Source organism: Dipodomys spectabilis, unplaced genomic scaffold (genome assembly GCF_019054845.1).
Source record: "Dipodomys spectabilis isolate Male_0828 unplaced genomic scaffold, ASM1905484v1 ptg000071l, whole genome shotgun sequence".
NCBI classification, from domain to species: Eukaryota; Metazoa; Chordata; class Mammalia; order Rodentia; family Heteromyidae; genus Dipodomys; species Dipodomys spectabilis.
The window spans coordinates 2568279-2592420 of NW_024870748.1; the positions used below are offsets into that span (position 1 = coordinate 2568279).

Below are 24142 nucleotides of genomic sequence, written 5' to 3' on the forward strand. Positions count from 1 at the left end.
CATTTCCATAAATGATGGCCCTTTTCTTTACATTCTGCAGAAATTTTGAAGGTCTAGGACTTAGTCTGATTTACTAAGTATCTTATAAGGATGGTTTTCTCTGTTGATTTTTCCAAGCCTTCATACTCTGCATTTTATTTTTATAATTGACTCCTGTTTGCCAGTCCCCCAGATTCTGGGGTTGAGGCAGGGACGAAAAAAGATGAAAAACCCCAAATAGAACAACTTTGGTCTTTATAGAATACTTTTGGTAGGTAGAGGTAAGAGGAGATAGTAGACCTAATAACAGAAGTAAGGCTTCTACGTAATGCATTCATTTAGTTTTCCAATTATCCTAGGATACAGGTGCTACAGAAAATGAGATTATAGGGATATCTTCCTTGTGGAGCAAATCACGAGTTTCTATACAACAGCAATAATAAATTCTTTGCCAATATATCCCCAAATGTGCTCCAAGAATCAGGAAGCAATGTAATCAGTTCTAGAGTGTCTGAATCTATTCTGAAAATCTTATTTCTCCTTTGCCAGTGACTAGTTAAGGCATGAGCATATGACTCAATTCTGAGCAATGTGACAAAACAACAATATATGTTGGCATCTTTGCCTATCTTGGTACGTCTCATTATGTGAAATAATTAAGCGTTATTGATAAAAGTACTTTTAGAAAAATGTTTTATTACTTGCAGCCAAAACTATCCTGTCTGAAACACTAACCAATCTTAAAACTCTCAACATCTACTGTAATTAATTTGACAGGATTATGTAATAATCTGCTTCATCAGAGTCACAGATTTATGGAATGTTGAGAATATGAAAATCAATTTGAGGACTGTTCTGTGTATTTCTTTATATAACATGTTTATAAGATGATTTCTTTGTTGCTTTGTATGTCCCTCCCCCACGGTATAACCCCTACTTTCATTGTATTTGATGTTGGTATAATTTGTGGAGGGGAAGGGCAAAAACAAATCGTTTAAATAGGGATACAGGTGGACCCATTGCAACAATGAGATGTACAAGTCATTATGTCAAAAAACGAACTTTACAACTTTGGCCGGGGGTGGGGTGGGGGGGGGGGATGGGAAAGGATGGGAAGGAGAAACAAAGGAGGAGGCAACAATGCTTGATAAGAAATGTACTCATTACCTTGTCCATGTAATTGAAAACTCTCTACAGTATTTTCACAATAAAAAAAATAAATCTCAGAAAAAAATGTTGTTTTTATTTAGGAAAATTTTACCACATCCTAGAAATAGCTTTTTAAATATACACGAGAAACAAGTTATCTTCACATATCCATTAAGAAATATTCCCTTCTTCCCTACCTCTTGTTCTCCTTGCTTCCTTCTTGTCCTCTCTCCCTTCATTCATACCTTCTTTCCTTACTTTTCCTTTTCGGAATAGGGTCCCTCTATGTACTCCAAGCTGGCCTCAAACTCACTTTCCTATTGTCTCAGCTTTCTGGGCACCACTATGTCTGGCTCCCCAATTAAGAAGACTTCTAAAGACATTTATCAGTCACAGCTTCCCCAAATATAAGTTATTATTTCATTTAAAAATAGAGTTTATGTCTTGGAAATATTCAATAAAGAAGGCTGGTCTTATCTTCCAATTAGTTTATATTATGGAGATTTCAATTGTTATGTTAATACCCCATCTAGCCTTATTTCAAAATCGTCCTAGCTTACCATTTTCTCCCAAGTAAGTTTTTTTTCTGAGGAGGAAAAAAGTAACTTACATAAAGAGAATTTCCTGCTATCTGGTATTATAACAGATACATCAGGTTTCCTTTCTACCTAATTTCAGCATGAGAAAATTGTTATCCATTTTCATGATGCCAAATGGTGATAATACTGAAAAGCAGTGGTGCCTACCTGAGTAATGTCCATTCCTGAGTCACAGCTCAGTGGCTGTGTGGAAGTCAGACCGTTTGAGCCGATTACAGTCGTGATCACAGCATTCTCATCAATTCTCCGAATCATAGTCCCATCCACAAAGTAAATGAATCCATGTCTATCAACTGTGATGCCTATGGGAAACAGCAAATGAACATCAGTAGTCCTGTGGGCCACATTTGCACTAAGATCAGTATTTTGAAAGAAACCATAGAAATGGAAAGACATTTTAAAGATATATGGATTCAATTTTGCTCAGCATAGACAAGACAGTAATGGGATAGGTTTGTTGGGATATACATTCTCTTGTTTGTGTTTTGAAAAGAAATGACAAAAGGAACATAGAGATAAAGCCAGGTCTAATAATTTTGCTTTATCCACTTTTGCATTTTCATTTATTTGACACTTGTTTCCTCCCACCTACAGAAAAATCCTCTTTAAGGATCACAAAGTCTCAATAGCTATGTGCATATGATCATATAATATAATATGATGTTTATCAAAATGAACTCCAAGAAATGGAAACAAGAGGTTTTTTTGGTATTTGCTTCCCCCCCTCCTTTGTTGCTGTTTCTGATTTCTGTACCCTTTGTCCTATATGTAAGTTTATCTTTTGGGGGAGGGCAAGGAGAAACACAGAAATTGTGAAACAAAAGGTGAACAAAAGCAGCAGTGATACTCACTAGACACTGTTGAAAATGAGCTATTCCACTTATGAGGGAGGGAGGTTGTGAGGGAAAAAAACTGGGAGAAAACGAGGGAGGAGTTGACACTGTTCAAGGTAAAGAAATGTACTTATTACCTAACTTATGAAACTGTAACCCCTCCATATATCACCCTTGCAATAACATTAAAAAATATAAAAACTAAAAAAAGAAAAATCTTCTTTAAAATAAATGGAGAAAGACAGGGGAGGCAGTGTGTATTACATTTCTCTCAGGATGATTATTTGCATGGTTGCATTCGGGAACAATTGACTTGAAAAATATTAGAATTATTTGAGCAATTTACAGGCAGTTATTAGAGGGTTATAATAATTCTAATAGACTAGATTGAATTTTTTCTTCTGAATTATTTATTAAGACAATGTTGGAGAGAAAAGTTATGGTATTACACAGAGAATGACCAAACTTCTACAAAAAATCCAGTAAAAATTTCTCAATTTTCATACAGTGTGTTAATTATATCCTCTGATATGCTTTTTCCTGTATACACCTTCCTGTATATGTACTTATGATACTTGTTATAAAGTTTAACTTATAAATTAAAGAGTAAAGGATTAACTACAATAACTCAACAATAATTAGAACAAATATAATAATCATTTTAATATAATATAATATTATCTATAGTAGTTAGAAGTTTTGTGTTGTAATACTGAATATACTACTTATAATTGATCCATAATTTTGATTATTTGACTCCAAATTTCCAATTTCAGCTTCCTTTTTGTAAAATAGCAAATAGATGATATAATTTACCTAAAATCATGAAGTATCTTAATTTTCTTAGTACTAAAACAAGACTCAGGCTTAAAACTCAGACAATCTTTGGCAATTTGGGAAATGATGGCTATTATTTGTCTCTGTTGTTGTAGCACATGTAATGATACATTTAAAGCATTAGATCTAAGTAATAAAACAGCTCACATTTCTCTTGGTACTTTGATAGTGGCCTTGAAAAAAACCACGTGTCATTAGAGTAGTCCCCTTTTTATGAGGGGAATACCATCAAGGACCTCCAGTGGATGACTGAACTATGGGCAGTACCAAACTCTATGTGTAGCATCCTTTCCTCATATAGATACCTGCACATACACCTAAAAATTGGGTACAATCAACTACAGTAACGCAGTGATAATTAGAACAATTTTAACAATATACTGTGTAATAGTTGTACAAATTCAGTTTCTTCTACTCCTCCTTGAAGAGTAAGATACTTCCTTGAAGTATCTTATACTGTATCTTATACTGTACTCAATCTTTCTTTTTTTCTGATCATATGATCTGCATATATCTGTGCAATGAGACGAAGTGAGATGCATTAGGCCATGAGGTATGGGTTAATTGAAATCATGCACTGTAGTACAACTACAGTTGGTCTGAAAACTGAGATGGATTCTAAATGACTTTGGATAGGGGAATGATGCACAGACCATGGGAATGAAGTAGGATCAGGTGAGAGTTTAGCTTGTTATTCAGACTAATATACAATTTAAAATGTTTGAATTGTTAGTATCAAATTTTCCAGCTAATAATTTTAGACCAAAGGTGATCATATGCAATTAAAACTGTGGGAATTGACACTGTGAATAAGAGGACTACTGTACTGTACATTTACAGTAGACTACACTTAGTCTTGGTCCATCTTTTTTGTTCAGAACCTGTGAAATCCATTGAACATATGTTACAGTTAGAAACCTTTATGCTAACAAACATGTGTGTTTATGTATTACTTGATTGATGGATTGATTGCTGATCCTAGGTGCTACTCTTGAGCTTTTTTGCTCAAGGCTAGAGAGAAATATACCCCTTGGAGATGAGCCTCTTGGACTTTCCTTTCCCTTACTGGCTTCAGATCTCAGCCTCCTAAGTAACTCTAGGGTTACAGGTATGAACCCCCAGCACCTGACAGTTCTTTTAATAATACACACACACACACACACACACACACACACACACACACACACACACACACACACATACACACACACATACACACACACTTATATATACACATTTTCCTGACAAAATATAAACTCATGTAAACACAATTTAAAAATCCAATTGTATTGTGATGAACAGATTCATTGGTAGGAGGTTAAAATTAAGATGTAATTGTATCATATATTGTTACTAATTCTGATATTCCTTTTGGAGTATCAATCCTTCATATGAAACTTACAGATTCATTTTAACTTTTCCTGAAAATCTCTAAATTCACTTATTTTTGTGTGAGTTCCCCAAGGAGGCTCACATATTTAAACAAAAGAATCCCATGTCAGTAAATATTTTAATGGAGTTTATAAACAGAGCTTTAAGATTGGTACAGGTCAAGGCAGGGCCACAGTGGCTCACACCTGAAATCCTAGCTACTCAGGAGGCTGAGATCTGAGTATCATGATTCAAAGCCAGCCCGGGCAGGAAAGTCCATGAGACTCATCTTCAATTAACCAGAAAACCAGAAGTAGTGCTGTGGCTCAAGTGGTAGAGCACTAGCCTTGAACTGAAGAGCTGAGGGACAGCACCCAGGCCCAGAGTTCAAGCCCCACAACCGACAAAAAAAAAAAAAAAAAAAAGAGATTCGTACAGGTCAAATGATGGTGAAAGGAACATTTATTTCCTCTCTAGAGAATTCTGATTGAAGATTAACCAAGGGGAATCCCTGTTATTTGTTTTTGTATGTTTTTTGGCAAAATCAATTTTTTAATGGCCTAAAATTTGGTCTGGTTTTTGGCAGGCCTAATGGTTTAGGAATACCCTTGTATGATCTCTGTATTACATATCACAGAGTGTAAAATTTGTCTAGTGTAAGACAAAAGATTGAAAAATCAGGACTCAAATCTGGGAGGGCAAAGATAAGAGTGAAGTCATGAATATTTCATTAAACTTATGCTGAATGACACTATATCTTTTTTTTTTTTTTTTTTTGGGTCCAGTCGTGGGGCCTGAACTCTGGGCCTGGGCACTGTCCCTCAGCTCTTCAGCTAAGGCTAGCGCTCTACCACTTGAGCCACAGAGCTACTTCTGGCTTTTTTCTTTTTGCTTATGTGGTGCTGAGGAATCGAACCCAGGGCCTCATGCATGCAAGGCAAGCGCTCTACCACTGAGCCACCTTCCTAGCTGAATGACACTGTGTTCTGCACTTTGAGGAACTGACAAATTCTGGGTACACTGAAATCAAGATTAAGGGAGACATATTGAAACTTTAGTAAGTATATTAAAAACAATAAGATGTATTATTGTTCTTCATAAGAGATTTAATTAATGTTGAGAGAATCTGATCCTGTGGAATTTTTTTTTTTTTGGGTCCGGTCGTGGGGCCTGAACTCTGGGCCTGGGCGCTGTCCCTCAGCTCTTCAGCTCAAGGCTAGCACTCTATCACTTGAGCCACAGCTCCACTTGCGGCTTTTTTCTTTTTGCTTATGTGGTGCTGAGGAATCGAACCCAGGGCCTCAGGCATGCAAGGCAAGCGCTCTACCACTGAGCCATCTTCCCAGCCCCGACCTGTGGAATTTTGAACAAGTTCACAAAAGGTATATGAAAAGAACTGAGCCTGAACCAATTTATTTGCAGTCCTATTTTAGTCAGTTTTCTGTTACTGTAACAAAACATTGTATATTATCAACTTAAAAGGGTCAATTTTATTTTACTCTAATCAATTTGGAGGTTTCAGTCCATGGTTTGTTGGCTCTCTTGCTTTTGGACCTATAGTTAGATAATTCAACATGGGAGGAGGTACTTATTTCATGGTCCCAACTGGGAAGAGGGTCTCTCCACTGCCCCCCCTTAAACCTTTTTTTTTTTGGGGTCTGGTCGTGGGGCCTGAACTCTGGGCCTGGGCGCTGTCCCCCAGCTCTTCAGCTCAAGGCTAGCGCTCTACCACTTGAGCCACAGCGCCAATTCTGGCTTTTTTCTTTTTGCTTATGTGGTGCTGAAGAATCGAACCCAGGGCCTCAGGCATGCAAGGCAAGCACTCTACCACTGAGCCACCTTCCCAGCCCCTACCCCTTAAACCTTTTAAAAATATTTTTTATTGTAAAGATACTGTACAGAGGGGTTACAGTTACATGAGTAAGGTAATGAGTACATTTCCTATTGAGCATTTTTACCCCCTCCTTTGTTTTCCCCTAGTATCTCTTCCCTTCCCAGCTCCCCAAGCCTCCTTCCCCCCTCCCCTTGGCGAAGTTGTAAAGTTTGTTTTCAATATAGTATCTTGTACATCTCATTGTTACAATGGGTCAACCTGTATCTTAAACACTTTTATTAGCATATATTAATTGCAGAAATAATGGATTTCATTATGGTAATTTGTTTCTTTTTTTTTACTCTGCTATAATATATTTTTTAAAAAATTTTATTGTCAAGGTGATGTACAGAGGGGTTACAGTTACATAAGTAATGTAGTGATTACATTTTTTTGTCTAGCTTGTTACCCCTTCCCTCATTTTTAACCCTCTTTCCCTCCCCTCCCAATCCCCGCCTTCCCCCCCTGCCAAATTGTACAGATCATTTCCAACATACTGTCTTGTGAGTATCACCATTGCATTGGTTCCCCCTTTGTCCCTTTTTCTCACCATTTTGTTGTTCCCCTTCTCTTCCCTAATTCAGACAAACGTATATACAATACCAGGGTACCAAAATCGGATGCAGTGATTATGGCATTTTCATACATATGGACTTTGATCATAATCACCCTCTATTCTCCCCTTTTTGTTGTATCTTTTTTCCAAGTAGTCCACCTGTACTTCTTTTTCTTTTCCTCCTCCCTCCCTCCCTCCCTCCCTCCCTCCCTTCCTTCCTTCCTTCCTTCCTTCCACCTTCCCTTCTTTTTTATGATGACAGTGGAGTTTGAACTGAAGCCCTCAATGCTGTCTCTTAGCTTCTTGATTCAGGGCTGGCACTCTACCACTTAAGCCACAGCTACCCTTCTGGATTTTTGGTAGCTATTTGGAGATAAGAGTATCATACACTTTCCTTTTTGGGAATCACAGCCCTCAGATCTCAGGCTTATGAGTAGCTAACATTACAAGTGTGAAACACTGATGCCCAACTCATCTTTTCTTTAAAATATAGGTTCCATGGAGGAGACAATATATTCAATACATGTGATTCTGATTCTGTGTGCCCCCACTTCTTATAGTTATCACCACCTCACCAAAATGTCACATTGGTACTAAGCCTTTGGGTGCTTGGTGGGAAACATCTGAGATTCTAACTCTAGGTCTTTGCATCTTTATGCTCACAACAGAAAGACAATTCTGTTCCATGACTACCACACTTTTATGTCCATCAGAGTGCAAAGTTCCAGCTTATCCAGGAAAGAAATTCTTTGTCTTTTCATGGTTTTTCTACTTTTAATCTTTCTGAGGTTCTAAACACTGTGAACTTGTGTCTATCTCTGCTCATGTCAGTTGAGCTCCACAGATGACTGCCCTTTGAAATAAGTCTGGGCTGATTAAATTCTCACTACTCGGCAGCCTTCAGGGCTTATTCTGCTGACAGTTTGTACACTCTTCTTCTTTCATATATTTATGTAGCAACTTCTTTTTATCATAGTTCACATTTCAGACACACTTTTTCTCTTAAAACTAATTAATTTTGATTGGGCTACATGTGTGCCTAGGGTGGAAAAAGAAATAGTACAAAGGGCTTTGAGGGAACTGGATGATAGGAATATTTTATATGTACAAATTTTCTTTCCTTTTACCAACAGACAACTGAACAACAAGCACATAAACACACTGGTGAGATTTAAGGGATATTGAAAATTTCACTTGGGGGTAAATATCAAATTGGAAACCTTAGGTGGGTAAGAGAAATTTAATTTTGTTCATCATCTGAGGAGTTTTTTTTCCCTTCCTATAACAAGTACTGTTATAATCTAGGGATGTATAACCCAAGGAAAGTGATGATCCTGCTTGTGAGACTGAGTAGGAGGAGGTGACACATTCCCAGTATATTTTAAGCTTTACTTTTTAGAGAAGGAGTTGTGAGTGATTTCAGATCACATAAAGCCTTCTGAAAGCAGAATCTGCCCATTCAATTTACTTTCATATTTTGCTACTGTTGTCTCCAGATCTCCAAAACTTAGTACCTAGTGTTGTAGGCATAATTTGTTCCAATAATTACGTCCATTGCTGTGGTTATTGGCAGTGTTTACATTAGCATTTAAAATACAGTAGAAAGAACAGTCACTGAGTAAGAAAAGATTTGAACTGCATTAAGAAACCACTTCCAAGATTATTTAAAATTTTAACCAGTATTCAATTATTAAACCAAGCAAGACAATCTCTCTCTCCCTCCCTCTCTCTCTCTCTCTTCCTCTCCCTCTCTCCCTCTCCCTCTCTTCCTCTCCCTCTCCCTCTTTCTGTCCCCCCTCTCCCTCTTTCTGTCTCTCTGTCTCTGTCTCTGTCTCTGTCTCTCTCTCTCTCTCTCCTACTTTCCTATCTTAGCCCAAGTTTATACAGTGATGCCCAGTGGATGGGACCAGAGGTGGGAAGAAAAACACAACAGCTTGGAACCTTATACTTATCCACCCCACCAAGAAAAACACTGGGCTCAGGTGCCCATACAGCATGTTCAGCTTGGAGCACATTTGTACATTTGTGAGAAAATAAATAAATCCTTGTAAATTAGTGCATATAACGAAAGCACTGACAGACTGTAACCTGGAAGTGTGAATGGTACTGTCTCCATTCATCAGCATTAAGCCCTAATCAGCTTCTTCTATGGAGGGACTTGCTCATAAATAAAGTGCATCTTGTAAAAGAAATTATTCACAATGTCTTATGCAAAGCAGGGGACATTATATACTATGTGAACTGCAGGCTCTTTTCTCTTTGAAGCATCAGTCTGTATGAAATGGCTGCAAATTACAGGCAAAATTATTTGACTTCTTCCCTTGTTTTATTATCCTCCAATGAATAAATACCATAATTCTCAAGCTGGGGCTGCCTGGATGGTTACTACTATATTTATCACCTGTTGGGAAAGATGCTGCTGCTAATCAATACTGAAGGAACGGGGGCATGCTGATGTGATCACTGGGGTCCAGATGTGGAGCTTAATAGCTTGGAAACAGTAGTTAAACCTTCAAATTAGGTAACACAAAAGGTAGGACTTTTTGGCTATGTGCAACACCAATTTCAAATGTTGGCAGAAGGCATCTCTGTACTTAATTTTTTAAAATTACAGCTGTTGAGGTCATCCACATTTGTACCATTTTATATGAAAAATGAAGCCTTTTCAGAATATAAGCCTTGGAAAGTAGTCATAAAGTTCTCTTCATCTACACCCTTGGCAATTAGACAACTGAAATACTGCACATTTTTTTCTACCACAATCTGCTCTTTAATTTTATGAGACAGATAAAAGGTTAAAATCAACTTCTAGAGGATATCTTAAGCTTTTCAAGGTGTCAGCACAATCTCTGGTACTGAGCTCTGAATAGTGCAACTGACATTGGCCAGTTGATCTTAAAATGTTCTTTAAATTTAAAAGTATTTTTTTCTGTGTTCATGTGCATTCCAACTCTCCGAAAACTGGCATAACATGCATGGTGTATACGGAAGCTTTTCTCAAGGATTCTGTTTCATGAAACTTCCCTTAAAAACTCAAATTTATCATGATCTCTGTAAACCATGTCTTCTAAACCACAAAAACTGCTATTTATGTGTTTTTAAGTGAATTCTCCACTCATGCTCAGTCAAGTCAATACCCTCTTTGAGGGTAAGAATTTGATATTTATTCCTTCATAAATTTGCTTCCTAGCTCAGAGATTTATCCCAGGACCTTTTACATGCTGTACAAGAGCTCTACCACTTGTGTCATTTTATCCCTCACCTTAGGCCTTTCCTTCTATTTGTTATTTTGAGACAGTAGTATCTTACTGCTACCTTTGCCAACATTGGATTTGAACTCACATTCCTTCTGCTTTTGCTTTCTTTTTTTTTTTTTTTTTTTGGGTCCGGTCATGGGGCCTGAACTCTGGGTCTGGGCGCTGTCCCTCAGCTCTTCAGCTCAAGGCTAGCACTCTACCACTTGAGCTACAGCACCACTTCCAGCTTTTTTCTTTTTGCTTATGTGGTGCTGAGGAATCGAACCCAGGGCCTCTGGCATGCAAGGCATGCGCTCTACCACTGAGCCGCCTTCCCAGCCCCCTGCTTTTGCTTTCTAATTAGCTTGGATTATACCATCACTACTGGTTTATGACTCATTTTAGTATCTCAATGAATCTAGGAGATCTGGGCAAATGTTCAATAAGCTTTTCAAAACCATAGAATAAATTTCCATGTGTTGAAGCATATCTATCTTGAATGAAATAAAGATGGATGGGAGGTGAACTGTATATATGAATTACTTCAAAAAATAAATTTATAGATATAAATTTATAGATAGGATGTAATAATATTCTCTCTAAAAGCTTACCAATTAGTGATTATTGGAGTATGACAAAGGGGGTGTTGTTTATTAAGAATGAATAGATGACAGCCCATTAATGGAATTAACTCCAAATGAATTTGACATATACAGAGTTTCCCAATACAACACATATACTTTGCTCTGCTAGAACAATTTTGTGTTGTGAAGTGATAATATTGTCTATTTTTGCCATGTCATAGATTAAAAAGAACATAGATGTTTCAAGATTTTTCCTTACTTTGCTCTGCTATGAAGTACTTAAGGAAAAGCTGAGAAAAAATTGGCTTTAAAGTAAGGTGGAGGATCTACCTTTTAGGCTGACTTTTGTTACATATTTACTGTAGGCTTTGGTTAAAGCAATTAACCCTATAGTGTCTTGATTTTCTAGACTATATATATATTTCCTATTACATAAGGTAAAAGGGCATGAAGCTTACAGGAGCCAATGAAATGAAAGGATTTTCAAGAGGATAAAGTATTATGGAGGTGTTAAATGGTATCCTAATTGTACAGTCATTGCTGTAATTCTGTCTGAAAGTGACTTTTCTAAACCTAGAATAATAAAGATTTCCACATAGACCATGTTTCAGCATTTTAGGGCTTTCTATATTGGACAAATATAATAAGATTTAAGTATATAAAGTGTTATGTAACCTTTGTAAACACAGTGCCCTATGTGAGATTCACCATAGAGACAAGGCAGTAAGTTGCAAACAATTTTGCTGGCTTAGGGGAAATACTGTACTACTGAACTATTGAGGTAAAAGCCTTTAAGCTTTTATAAAATGGTTAAAGTTTTCATACAGAGAATCAAGTAAGTAAAGATTTATGCCTTGAAATTTGTCAAAGAAAATTCTGGGCCAAAAGTGGTAGTAGTGTATCAACATTTAACAATGACACTAATGAGATCTCTCTCTCTCTCTCTCTCTCTCTCTCTCTCTCTCTCTCTCTATATATATATATATATATATATATATATATGTATATATATATATATACAAATATATAATTATTTTCCCTTGCTTTTTAGGGGTTGGTGTAGGTGTTTGGGGTGAGTAGATGGTTCTAATTCAAACTAAAATGTGCATCATTTGCTTTGTTTTTTGCTTAAAAAAATGCCCCATTGTGAAATTTAAGGGGACTCAGCAGACATGTGATAAAACAAATAGTGTTTACTAAATTTGAGATGAATACTTTGTACAACCCTCCTTAAATTTTTTTTCAAACATCAAGCATATATATGTAGAACTCGACTCAGGTACATTTCAAAGAAATGCCTCTGTTATTCCAAGATCCTTATGTGAGCAATTATCTGGAGGAAGCAAAGTTCATTTATTTCCCATGGACCAGCAAAAAACTAATTGCAGTTCTTTCACTGTAGGGAAAATGAGTCTTCCTGCAGGTATGTGAGAATCCAAGAGACTGTGATATAAAAGGTAAACTACGTAGAATACCTTGGCCTGAATATTAAATAAAAGCAGGATATGAAGAACTAAGTGCTTTTTAGTCACAAAAATGGGCTTACTGAAAAAGAATGAACATTACTGTAGGATAATTATTTACATGTAGTTCTCATTCAAAAAACAGCACAGATGGCCTATTTAAAATTCTTCCTACATTTGTACATCTTGACAAATGAAGCTAATGTCAACAGAGCAGTTCACCAAATAGACAGTCCTTTGCAAAAGCTAAAGCAAGGTAATGAGCACTGTGTGAATACAGTTTCCCAACCTTCCAAATGAAAGTTCCCAATACAATTAGGAGGACTGATTTGGGCTCAGTCACTATTATATAAATATAGCGACATACCTGCATGCACACACATGCACACAAAATATGACAGGTAAGTGAGAGCAAAATATTCAAATTTGTTTCACAATATAAACAATGCCCTGTAATGTTTTTTTGCTTGTCTGCATTTTGACCTGCAATGTTATCAATTTGTGGGCACAACAAAGTTATACCAAAAGGTATTGAAAAAGCTAGATGCTTTATTCAAAGTGGAGTGGTAACTTCTTTAGTCTAATCTTGACTGAAATTGGGCTGTCCATTGCTATTTATCTTCCTCTGTTCTTCTAAATGCAAATACACAGATTTGTGAGAGAGTTCATGAGAAATATGAGAAAAGGAGGAAAGAGTCAGTGGTAGAAGTTAGAAGCTCTTAGTGGGAAACTGTGACTTGAAAAGATTTACATAATCTCTCCAGTGCACAGCTTTTTGCCTTTGTTGAATGGTGAGAATAACAGCTGAGCTACCATGTCAGCAGATTACTGTAAAGGCCAAATAAAACAACAGCTGTTCTGTGTGAAATCTTTCTAAAAGGTGAACAAGTGATGTTAATACTTATCGTTTTGATGAACAGTTTTCTGGCATCATGCTATGGTTTGTGTTACATGGTTACTTGCTTCAACATAGTTTGATTTAGATGGCAGAAGACCTATATGTAATTCTGTCAGCATTTCCTCCATACTGACAGTGATGAACATTCTGCTCAGGACCCTGTATTATTTCTGTAATCAAACCAGTATATGTGATGACTCTGTAACACACCACTCACTTTTCCATCGCCATAAACCTTCCTGGACCATTATCTGTACCCTTTCTTTTTTTCCTCAGTATTTAAATCCTGCCCATCTTTCAAGAAGCAACACAAGTTTAGGCTTGAGAATTACAAGTATATGAGCTGACTCATATACTTGCAAATATCTTGATGTAACTATTTCCTTGTAAGGTCATTGAAAACATTCACGGATCGTATCTGATGGTAGGAATCTTCTGATCTATACAAATAAATGTGTGTAGGAATGAGATATATCATGACATGTAGTTACTAATCTAACAGCACAGGATACTTTTGAGTGGACTCTAGAATATGCTTTAAATATTGAATTATTGGCATTTCAGGACCAGTCTTCTCACAGAAAGGACTTTAATTTCCTACTTACAGTTACTTTTTAAATTTCCCATTGATCTACCTTCTTTCTTTTGCTTTTGATTTCTTATTCTGTTTGGGATTCACTTGATCTGTTAAGAAGCGAGATCAAGAGTCTAATTTTCATTTTTTTCTTTACCCTTGTGTCCAGTTCTTTTTCAGATTCCTTTTTGTTTTTCTCCATTTTCCTTTTCTTCTTCCCATTTCCCCAAATCCTAATCTGCTCTGTATTCTCTGAACAATTGTAATGTTTAAAGTTTATGTCATATAATATAATGTTGATGATAGTCTCTAGTGGTCCTGCCATGTCTTCCTAACCAGGAAGGGTCCATGTCTTTTTACTTCACTTATAAGTTTTGAATTTGCTGGTATAAAGCTTAACCAAATAGTGAAGTTCAGTGCATATGGTACTTTTTCTGACAAGATATATAAGAGGAAATGATAAAAGTTTGATAGAGTGGAAAAAAGCAGTCCAAGTCTTACGAATAGCAAAATGGGCCATTGGTACTAATGTCTTATTGATGTCAGTTAAATATACTGAAAGATGTTAGGATGATGACATCTCTGGATCGCTGCCTACCAACCAGGAGGTCTTTGTGTAACAAGAGATGGTCACAATGTTTGACTATAGCATTAGCATAGCTTCTGCATAATGGAATACCTTATATGTTTATCAAATAAATTATTATGGTCTTTGTTAGGATCAGAACAACTACAGAAAGAATAATAACAATCAATGAGTATTAGCAAAAAGTAAAATAAACCAAACTGAGGCAAACCTGTCATCTACTTTTTTTTGCAGCTGCAATGGTTCCTTGATTCAACCATTCAAATATCTCCAACATTTCCAGGAACCAGGGAAATTTTAGTTTATAGCAAATCAGGAGCCACTGTTTTCAGTAATTTCTCAATTAGTTTTTTAAAACACCTAATTGATTATCTGAATAAATTTGTATCATTAAAACTGGACCAGATTAAGTAAAATAGTGACCAGCAATAGGGTAGCAAGGAGAGGGAGAAAAAGAGAGGGGGAGAGAAGGAGAAAAAGAGAGAGAGATGTGCTGTTTGATTTATTAAAAACATCAATGAGTTAAAATATGAAGATTATTAAAATACTTCTTCTTTAGTTCATTATTTTCCCAAATGTTCCCAGTTTTACTACTCTTAGAAAGGTAAGTGAGAGAGTTCCGGGAAGATGGTGGAGGAGAAGCTGGAGGCTAAACAAGCTCTCGCATAGAAAGCAGTTTTAGAGTTCCAGTGAACAGTCCTAAGCCAGAGAATCACACCAAGTGTGCCATCACAGGACAGAGAGTTAGGCCAGAGAGAGAAAATACAGGCAAGGAGACAGCCCTGAGCACTTGCCAGCAGCCGCCACGGCGTGCATATCTGAATCACAGAGAGTCCAGGACGAAGGAGCCAGACGCGGCGGGTGAGCGGATTCTACTCAACACCAGCAAGAACCGACAAGGAGCGGACATCTTCATCCTGCAGTTCGCAGACCAGAGACGACCCAGGAACCAAGACTCGGCGTGTGTAGAAGCCTAACATCCTCACTCCTTCTCAGGGAGCAGAGGAGGGAAGGCCACCCCTCCCCCACCAGTACCGGAGATCTCCATCTTGGATACCGACAAAGCTCGGTGGAGCTGCTAGCTTCAACTCAGGCCTTGGAATAAATCTAGAGTCATCTAACAGGTCACAAGAGCCTAACCTGACCTGCCAGACTCAGCTCCATCCAGGGAAAAGTTACCCAGCTCGGGCGCCAGCCCCAGGAGTGGCTTTCTTAACTGGGAAATCAGAGCCAGAGGCTGCCCCTCCCTTTAGCAGCCTCGACAATCAATTGAAATTCAGTAAACAGAAACCCTGAGAGTGGCTGCAGGCTGGGCTCTGTGAGTTTCTCACAAACCAGTCCCCGGGAAAAGCTACTGTTTGCTGAAAGGCCTCAACTCTACCCAGAACCTAGCCTCATCACAGCATCTCCAAACTTGATGAAAAAGCCATCTACCTCTTTTGTGATACTCAAAGCAGATCTCCCTCCCATTGAACTAACCTGGGAGGATGATCGCAGAGCATTTTTCTGCCTGTTCAAAGAAACTGAATTAAGTAACCAACCAAGCCACAGGAACAGAGACTCCAAGCAGACCAGAGACTCCAACAAGAGGCTGGTTAAGGACACAAGGGAGACACAGGATTTTTCCCACTCCTCCCAAAAACATCAAAGAACTTTTTTTTTTGTTGTACCTTTTATAAATTTTTTTTAATCTTTAATTTTTACCTTTTTTGAAAAAAAATTGTTTTCTAGTAATTTTTTTTCCTCTTAGAATTTTATTTTAGGAGTATAAGTGTGTGTGCGTTTTTCTTTCTTTTTTTTGTTTTTGTTTTTTTTTGTTTTGTTTTTGCTTAGCTCTACTGAACTTCTGATCTTTTTTCATTCTTTCTTATCCTTTTCACCTGTTCTTCTCTTTCGTTCTTCTTTATGTGACTTAATTGCTGTTCTGCACATCCTCAGATAAATCCGTAGTCGATTATTAGACCTTATCCCCTATTGTGTACACACTTAATCCACAAATTTATTACTCAATTCAAAACCTCTTAGACTTAAATTCCTTAATAGCAGTACTACCTCTTTATACCTATATAATATTTTAAGTATTTTTATTTTTAAGTTTTTCACATCTTTTTATCCCTCCCCTTCTCTCATTATATTCATGTTCTTCTCTGAATAGTTCGTTTTCGATTCTGTATAATATTTTTAATTTTTACCTTTCTATTTTTTCTGATCTCTTTTTGTTCCCTTTCTCTTTCTTCTTTTTTTTTTTCTCTCTGTCTACTTTCATCCTATCCAACCTATTTCCTGCTTTGAGATTAGGACTTAGTTAACACTCCCTGTGCCTTCACTCTATTCCTATTTTTTACCTACATCTCTTCCTAAACAATAATTTCTGGTTTACCAAATTCTTCTTTGCGGTTCGTAGCCCATTAATATATAGTTGTTTGATGTTGAATAGATGTATCTGTTGAACTAGATTGTATCTGCAGACTATTGACTGTGCAAATACAGACTTTGGTTGATGCTTGCCTTAAGATAGTGTTCTAGCACAAAACTGGTGTTAATTTCATCCCAAATGGGCGGAGTAAGCCGGAAAAACACAAGAAAAATGGCAAGTCTGGGTATCTCAACTCCCACTCATGATAACCAGGGGAGAGAACAGATAATGAATAATTCAGAGGAGAGTTCCCAAATAGCTCTACAAACACTGCTGGCAAACATGATAAATGAAAAGATTGAAAACATACAAAGGACTCTGTATGAGCGTGATAGGGAGAGAGAGGAGGCAATCCAAAAGTTTATACAGGAATATCATAAGCGTGAGGAAGCTACTCAAAAACTGATACAGGATTTGCATGAGCAGCTTGAGAATACTCAAAGAGAAAGGCAGGAATGGCATGAGCAGGCTGAGAACACTCAAAGAGAACTACAGGAATCGCATGAACGGAAGGAAGCTAATCAAATAGTAATACAGGAATTAAGAGAGCAGGATGAGAATACACAAAGATCACTAAAGGCATTCATGGAATCCATTAACAAAGAGCTGAAGGAAGTCGGGGAGCACACAAAGGGAATGCTGAATGGAAACCAACAGAAGGAATGGGAGTCCAAGGAAACCATAACCAATCAACTAAGTGATTTGAGAATAAACACTGAACACCAAATTAAGGAAGTAAAGAAGTTCATACAAGATCTAAAACAAAGCTTCAGCAAAGAATTTGAAGCCATCAAAGGTGACCAACTAGAAGGAAAAGAAATAAAAAACAAAGTAGAGAGTCTTGACAGCAGGTTAGACCATGCAGAAGATCGAATCTCGGGGATTGAATACAGCCTAGACATTATAGAGAAAGAACATACAACCATCCAAGACAAATCCAAGAAATATGAGAGATCTATCCAACACTTGGAAGACACCATCAGAAAGCCTAATCTAAGGATAATGGGTGTAGAGGAGCACCTAGAAACGGAAGTTAATGGTCTAGGAAATTTAACAGGATCCTAGCAGAGAACTTCCCAAACATGCAAAAAGATAGGCCTGTTCAGATACAAGCTTTTAGAACTCCAAATAGACCAGACCAGAATAGGACATCCCACCGTCACTTTATAATCCACACAGGATCAATTCAGACCAAGGAAAAGATCCTTAAAGCTGTCAAGGAGAAAAGATTAATCACCTATAAAGGGAAACCAATTAGAATCACTTCAGATTTCTCAGCAGAGACAATCAAAGCAAGAAGAGCCTGGAGTGATGTATGCCATTCCCTAAAAACAAACAACTATCAACCAAGAATACTGTACCCAGCTAAACTCTCCTTCATAACTGAAGGCCAAATAAAAACCTTCCATATCAAAGAAAAATTGAAACAATACATCTCCACCAAACAAGCCCTACAAAAGATTGTTAAAGTCGTCCTACACATAGAAAACCAACAAGATCACAATAAAGGTCAAGAAACTGCACCCAAACTGAATCCAAGAACCATAGGAAGAACCCAGTTTTCGCAGCCCCCAAGAAGGTGGATAACATGGCAGGAACTCCCAAATACCTCTCAGTCCTATCTCTTAACATTAACGGACTTAACTCTCCAATTAAGCGACATGGACTGTCTAGTTCGATTAAAAAACAAGATCCTTCTATCTGCTGCCTTCAGGAGTCACATCTTGCCCGTAAAAACAAACACATTTTCAATGTTAAAGGCTGGAACAAAATCTACCAAGCAAACGGCTCCCATAAACAGGCAGGAGTTGCAATCCTAATATCAGATAAAATAGACTTCAAATTAAAATTCGTGAGAAGAGATAAAGAAGGTCGCTACATACTAATTAAGGGATCTCTACTTCAGGAGAATATTACAATTCCAAATATCTATTCGCCAAACAATGGAGCACCCAAATTTATCCAAGAAACACTACTTTCCCTCAAATCCCACATAGATCCAAAGACATTAATTGTTGAGGATTTTAAGACACCACTCTCCCCACTAGATAGATCAATTCGGCAAAAACTCAACAGAGAAACCGCAGATCTAAACAGCTGCATAGATCAACTAGATTTAACAGACATCTACCGAATATTTCACCCAACAGCATCAGAATACATGTTTTTCTCAGCAGCACATGGAACATTTTCTAAAATAGACCACATTTTAGGCCACAAAGCAAACTTGTCCAAATTCAGAAACATTGAAGTTATACCTTGCATTCTCTCAGACCACAGGGAATAACATTAGAACTCAATACCAAAAGCCACCAAAGAAAGTCCTGGAGGACTTTCTTGTTCATGGAGGCTGAACAACACACTGTTGAATCACCAGTGGGTCATGGAAGAGATTAGAGAGGAAATTCAAATGTTCATGATATTCAACAAAGATGAACACACAAATTACCAGCTCCTCTGGGACACAGCAAAGGCAGTACTCAGAGGCAAGTTTATAGCTCTGAGTTCCTACATCAACAAATTGGAGAGATTTGAAACCAATAATTTAAGAAGACATCTGAACCTCCTTGAAAAAGAGTAGCAGCAAGATAAACCCCAATCCAGTAGATGGAAAGAAATAATTAAAATTAAATCAGAATTACATGAACTAGAATCTAAAAAAAATATAGAAAGAATCAGCAAAACAAAGAGCTGGTTCTTTGAAAAAATTAACAAAATTGACAGAGCCTTAGAAAATCTTACAAGATATTTTTCAAAACCAAATGGAGGAGCTAGTCAATGAAACTGGAAGAAAATAGATCAAATAATATTGGGGCTTCCTGGCTGGACTTTAATATTTGAAGCTTGAAGATAACCCCACAATTGAGTAGTTAAGTTTGTGATTCCCAGGAGACAGTTTAAATGGGCCAAGACTCACTCCCAAGGAAACAGTGATTTCCTTTGCTCAATGATAAAGTTGACTCATTACATTGAGGCTTTTTCCAGAAAGTTCACCATCAGCCATTCAGGGAACTCCACATATGAGAACATACCAGCAGCTGTATTTAGCTCTGTGCATCTAATACAAGATGCTTAAATCCAACCAATTCAGAAAATAAGGAATAAATGGTGGTCACTGCAGGGGGCTTGAAAGGCTTTGCTCCAAAACTAAAGCTAGTGTGTGTATGTGGTCTCTTGTGACTTAGTCATTAGATATTTTTAACTATCATCTCTACATGAGTGAAGGCCTCATTTCAAATGAAGAAGCAAAATAAATCCCTTTCTAAAATGGAATGGTCAGGTATGAATTTGCAGGTCGCTTTCTAAGCTGTCTTTCTGACTTAACACGTTTTAAGATTCTGAAACATTTCGCATTGGAGACAATTTTAGAAAAGTCTACTATGGACTTTCAAACAATTATGTAAGTTTAAAAGAAGTTAATGTGTAGTTTAGATATCTTAAAAATGATACTGAAATAGACAAATCTCCACCTCATTATCACCACACACTTTCGCAGAGCTAAGCACTATCCTAAAGTTAGGATACATTATTCTTATATATGTTTTTATACATATGTATTTATGCACAAATAACATATATATATAATATTGTGTTTGTGCTTTAAAAATGTGTGCAGATGAGATTGAGAACAAATTTGTGGTAATATATGTGTTTAGTAAACATGAGGCCCTTGGTTTGATTCCCAGTATGACAAAATATCATCTATTGCATATGAAAGAGAGGGCAGCAATGGTCGGATTGCAACATAAATACATATAATACTCTAGAACTGTACCTAGAATAATGAAAAGGATAAATATTATTATATATTTTACCACAACAAAATATTTAAATAATATCATACCTTATATATCCCTTTGTCACTTGTCTCTTGGATTCATGTAACATTGATTTTGCACATAGATTTAGCTCATTCACTTTTTTTTGTTCAGTTGTGAGGCTTGAATTTGGCCTGGGCACTGTCCCTCAGCTCTTCAGCTCAAGCCTAGAGCTCTACCACTACAGCCACATTGCTACTTCTGGTTTTCTGATGGTTCACTGAAGATAAGAATCTCACGGACTTTCCTGCCCTGGCTAGCTTTGAACTATGATCCTCAGATCTCAGCCTCCTGAGTAGCTAGGATTACAGGTTCAGCCACTGGCTCCTGACTAATTCATTTTTTAAAGTTGTGGTACACTGGTCTATGACTTGTCTGTTTCTAGTTTCCTTAGTATAACAGCATATGCCTACCTACTTCTGACTGGCAGTGACAGAAGTGAAACATGTAGATTTCTACCTAGGAAAGATGGGCTGAGGGCTGAAGGGCATCATTGAAAGACCATAATGGAGAGAAGGCATTTCCAACATCATCCACTTTATCAGTTTCAGGCTTACCATTTGTCCATCTTAGATAATTTCTAAAATTTGGCTTCTGCTTGATTTAACAATATCACAGCAGGCATATTTCTTAGGTGCATATAACCTGTCATTAGTGATGTTGGTATAAGTGCCCTGTATGTTGCTATCTATAATCCATGGGCTGAAGTGGCCCCAAAATGCAATCAGTTGTTTAATTATAAAATAAACTCGACATTCTGGTTCCATTTCCAGCTTTGTTTTAGCCGATGTTAATGGTAAATTCATGGATTTCCAAAGACATTTTGGCTTTCTGTATGTTATTGGAGTTTTACTTTCTATATTTGCTCCATTTGTCCTGAATTTCTCAGGATCAATGAATTTAAAAACATCCAATGATTCTTCTGTTGTAGAGTGAATATTCTAGATTACTTGGATTGTCAAGGCATTTTAGACTAGTTTAATCTAGAAATCACCAAAGCATGCTAGACTCACCAGGAAATGACTTTCCCATTTCTTTGATTGTTTTTATAGTCCACGCCATGAATTTGTTAAACTTGAAATTACTGAGACATCTTGTACTGATGGTGGAACAATACAAGCCATGACAAAGTTTTCATTCTAATATACTTTCATATTTAAGAGCCTTAAAAATAAATATTTTGCATTGAAAGAAATTTCCTAATTAACTTGTGAAGAATTTGTACATTAAGACATCTTACCCTGCTGGACAAGACTGATAAAGCAAAAGTACTACCTTCTGTGGAAGAGAAACTGTATTTAGAAGGAACTTGCTATTCTCATAAAACTTTTAATAAGAAGAAGTGAATCAAATTCTGTAATTACCATTTTATGGTTGGTAAAAGGGCAAATTACATGCCATCCATTTCTAAACTTCTAAATGTCTCTGGTGCTTTTAATTAAAGCTGCCATCTAGAAACTACTAAAGCAATTTTACGCAATTAGTTATTTATAGGTTACCATAATACACCACTCAAAATATGATTTAAGTGATTTGCTGCCTGTTAGTGTGTGAGCTCTGTCATTTTTTTGGCCAGGGACTCTTCTTTTTAATAAGCTCAGATGATTCATAAGTGGACAGATAGAAAAGGTATAACATTGAGGCACTATAATAAGGAAGCAAAATTATTTTGGCTATAATCTTAAATTTAAAAAAAAAGAACCACAATTCTATGTTGTCAGTCTTTAGATGTAGTAGTTCATGTTTCATTCTAGACAATTCTTTGAAAGTAAACATCAGCTAACATTTTCCAAGTATCTTCAAGTTCTACACTCTTGAAGTCAACCAACCATGGAGTGAAAATATTAGAAATTGCATCAGTATTGCACATACACAGACTTTTTTCTTGTCATCATTCGCTAAATAATACAGTATAATAACCATTTATATAGCTTTCACATTGTATTAGACATGAGTTAATGGATACAGTAGGGCTTGCATAATGGATGCAAATACTGTACCATTTATATAAAAGGCTTGAATATTCCCATATGCATACCAAAGGATGATTTTAAAAAATTGTTGTCTTTTTCTTGCAGTTGCCCACTTTCCTGTTATTCTACCAGATATCTAGCACACATTTCTCCATGTAACTTCAAGTATATCCTAGCTAAGCTTGCCCTACTCAGGTGATCTTATCTATGCAAACATATCCATCCTGTGCTCCTTGCCCTCAAGGACCCCATAAAGCGTTTTAATGAGGAATTAATGTGCTGCTCACCAAGGCAATTTCCTGTACTGAACACTAAGCTCACATCTGAAAAAAGTTCTTACAGAATGAATTTAAGCATAAAATCATAGGCTGTAAAGAGAATTATTTTGCTTAGGTGGATCTGGGGGGCTCTCCAGAACTCCACATTTATAAGGAACCAGTACTAGAATTACTGCACCCTCCTGAAGGTCACGGAGAATAAGTTAGCCCAACTATATACCGTTTCTGAATCCTACCTGACCTTGATTCTTGCTTCTGTCTTTGGGCACCATTCCTAATAGAATATGAACATGAAACTTCCTTCTTTTCAAAGTAACTTCTTTCATGTGTGAGTAACTTGTAATCATTATTACTACTAACAACAAAAGGTTAAGAGGAATCATAAGAGCAGATATGTTTACTGTGTTCATAACAACATGCTGGGTGTTATACTAGGCGTATTATATGCATTATAAAACAACTCCCTTGCCAGACACCAGTGGTTCACGCCTGTAATCCTAGCTACTCAGGAGGCTTAGATCTGAAGATCGAGGTTCAAAGCCAGCCCAGGCAGGAAAGTCCATGAGACTTTTATCTCCAATTAACCACCAGAAAACTGGAAGTGGCACTGTGGCTCAAGTGGTGGAGCACTGGCCTTGAGCTGTAGAGCTGAGGGATAGCGCCCAGGCCCAGAGTTCAAGTTCCACGACCGACAATAAATAAATAAACAAACAAATAAAACAACTCCCTTGTGTGCTCACAATTTCTAGATTTCTCATTTTTCAGATAAGGATCTGAAGCTCAGGAATGTTGCAGGACTTAGGCAAGATAAATGTTTAATGAGTGAAAGATTTGGGATTTATGTGCAGTTCGGTTTAAGATTATCTATTATTGGGGCTGGGAAGGTGGCTCAGTGGTAGAGCGCTTGCCTTGCATGCATGAGGCCCTGGGTTCGATTCCTCAACACCACATAAGCAAAAAGAAAAAAGCCGGAAGTGGTGCTTTAGCTCAAGTGGTAGAGTGCTAGCCTTGAGCTGAAGAGCTGAGGGACAGCACCCAGGCCCAGAGTTCAGGCCTCATGACCAGACCTCTCCCCCCAAAAAAGATTATCTATTATTGTATTTGGCCTGTAAAATATTA

The 24142-nt window shown here is 37.1% G+C and overlaps 1 protein-coding gene across 3 annotated transcripts in view; it reads right to left on the bottom strand.

Moving 5' to 3' along the window:
- Positions 1 to 24142, bottom strand: part of Tenm1 (teneurin transmembrane protein 1) — a 599693-nt gene that overhangs the window by 64673 nt on the left and 510878 nt on the right. For all 3 annotated transcript variants that reach the window (XM_042682396.1, XM_042682395.1, XM_042682394.1), the window contains one exon: positions 1875 to 2029. In XM_042682396.1, coding sequence (XP_042538330.1) covers positions 1875 to 2029 — 155 coding nt within the window. The remainder of the gene's footprint in view (positions 1 to 1874; positions 2030 to 24142) is intronic.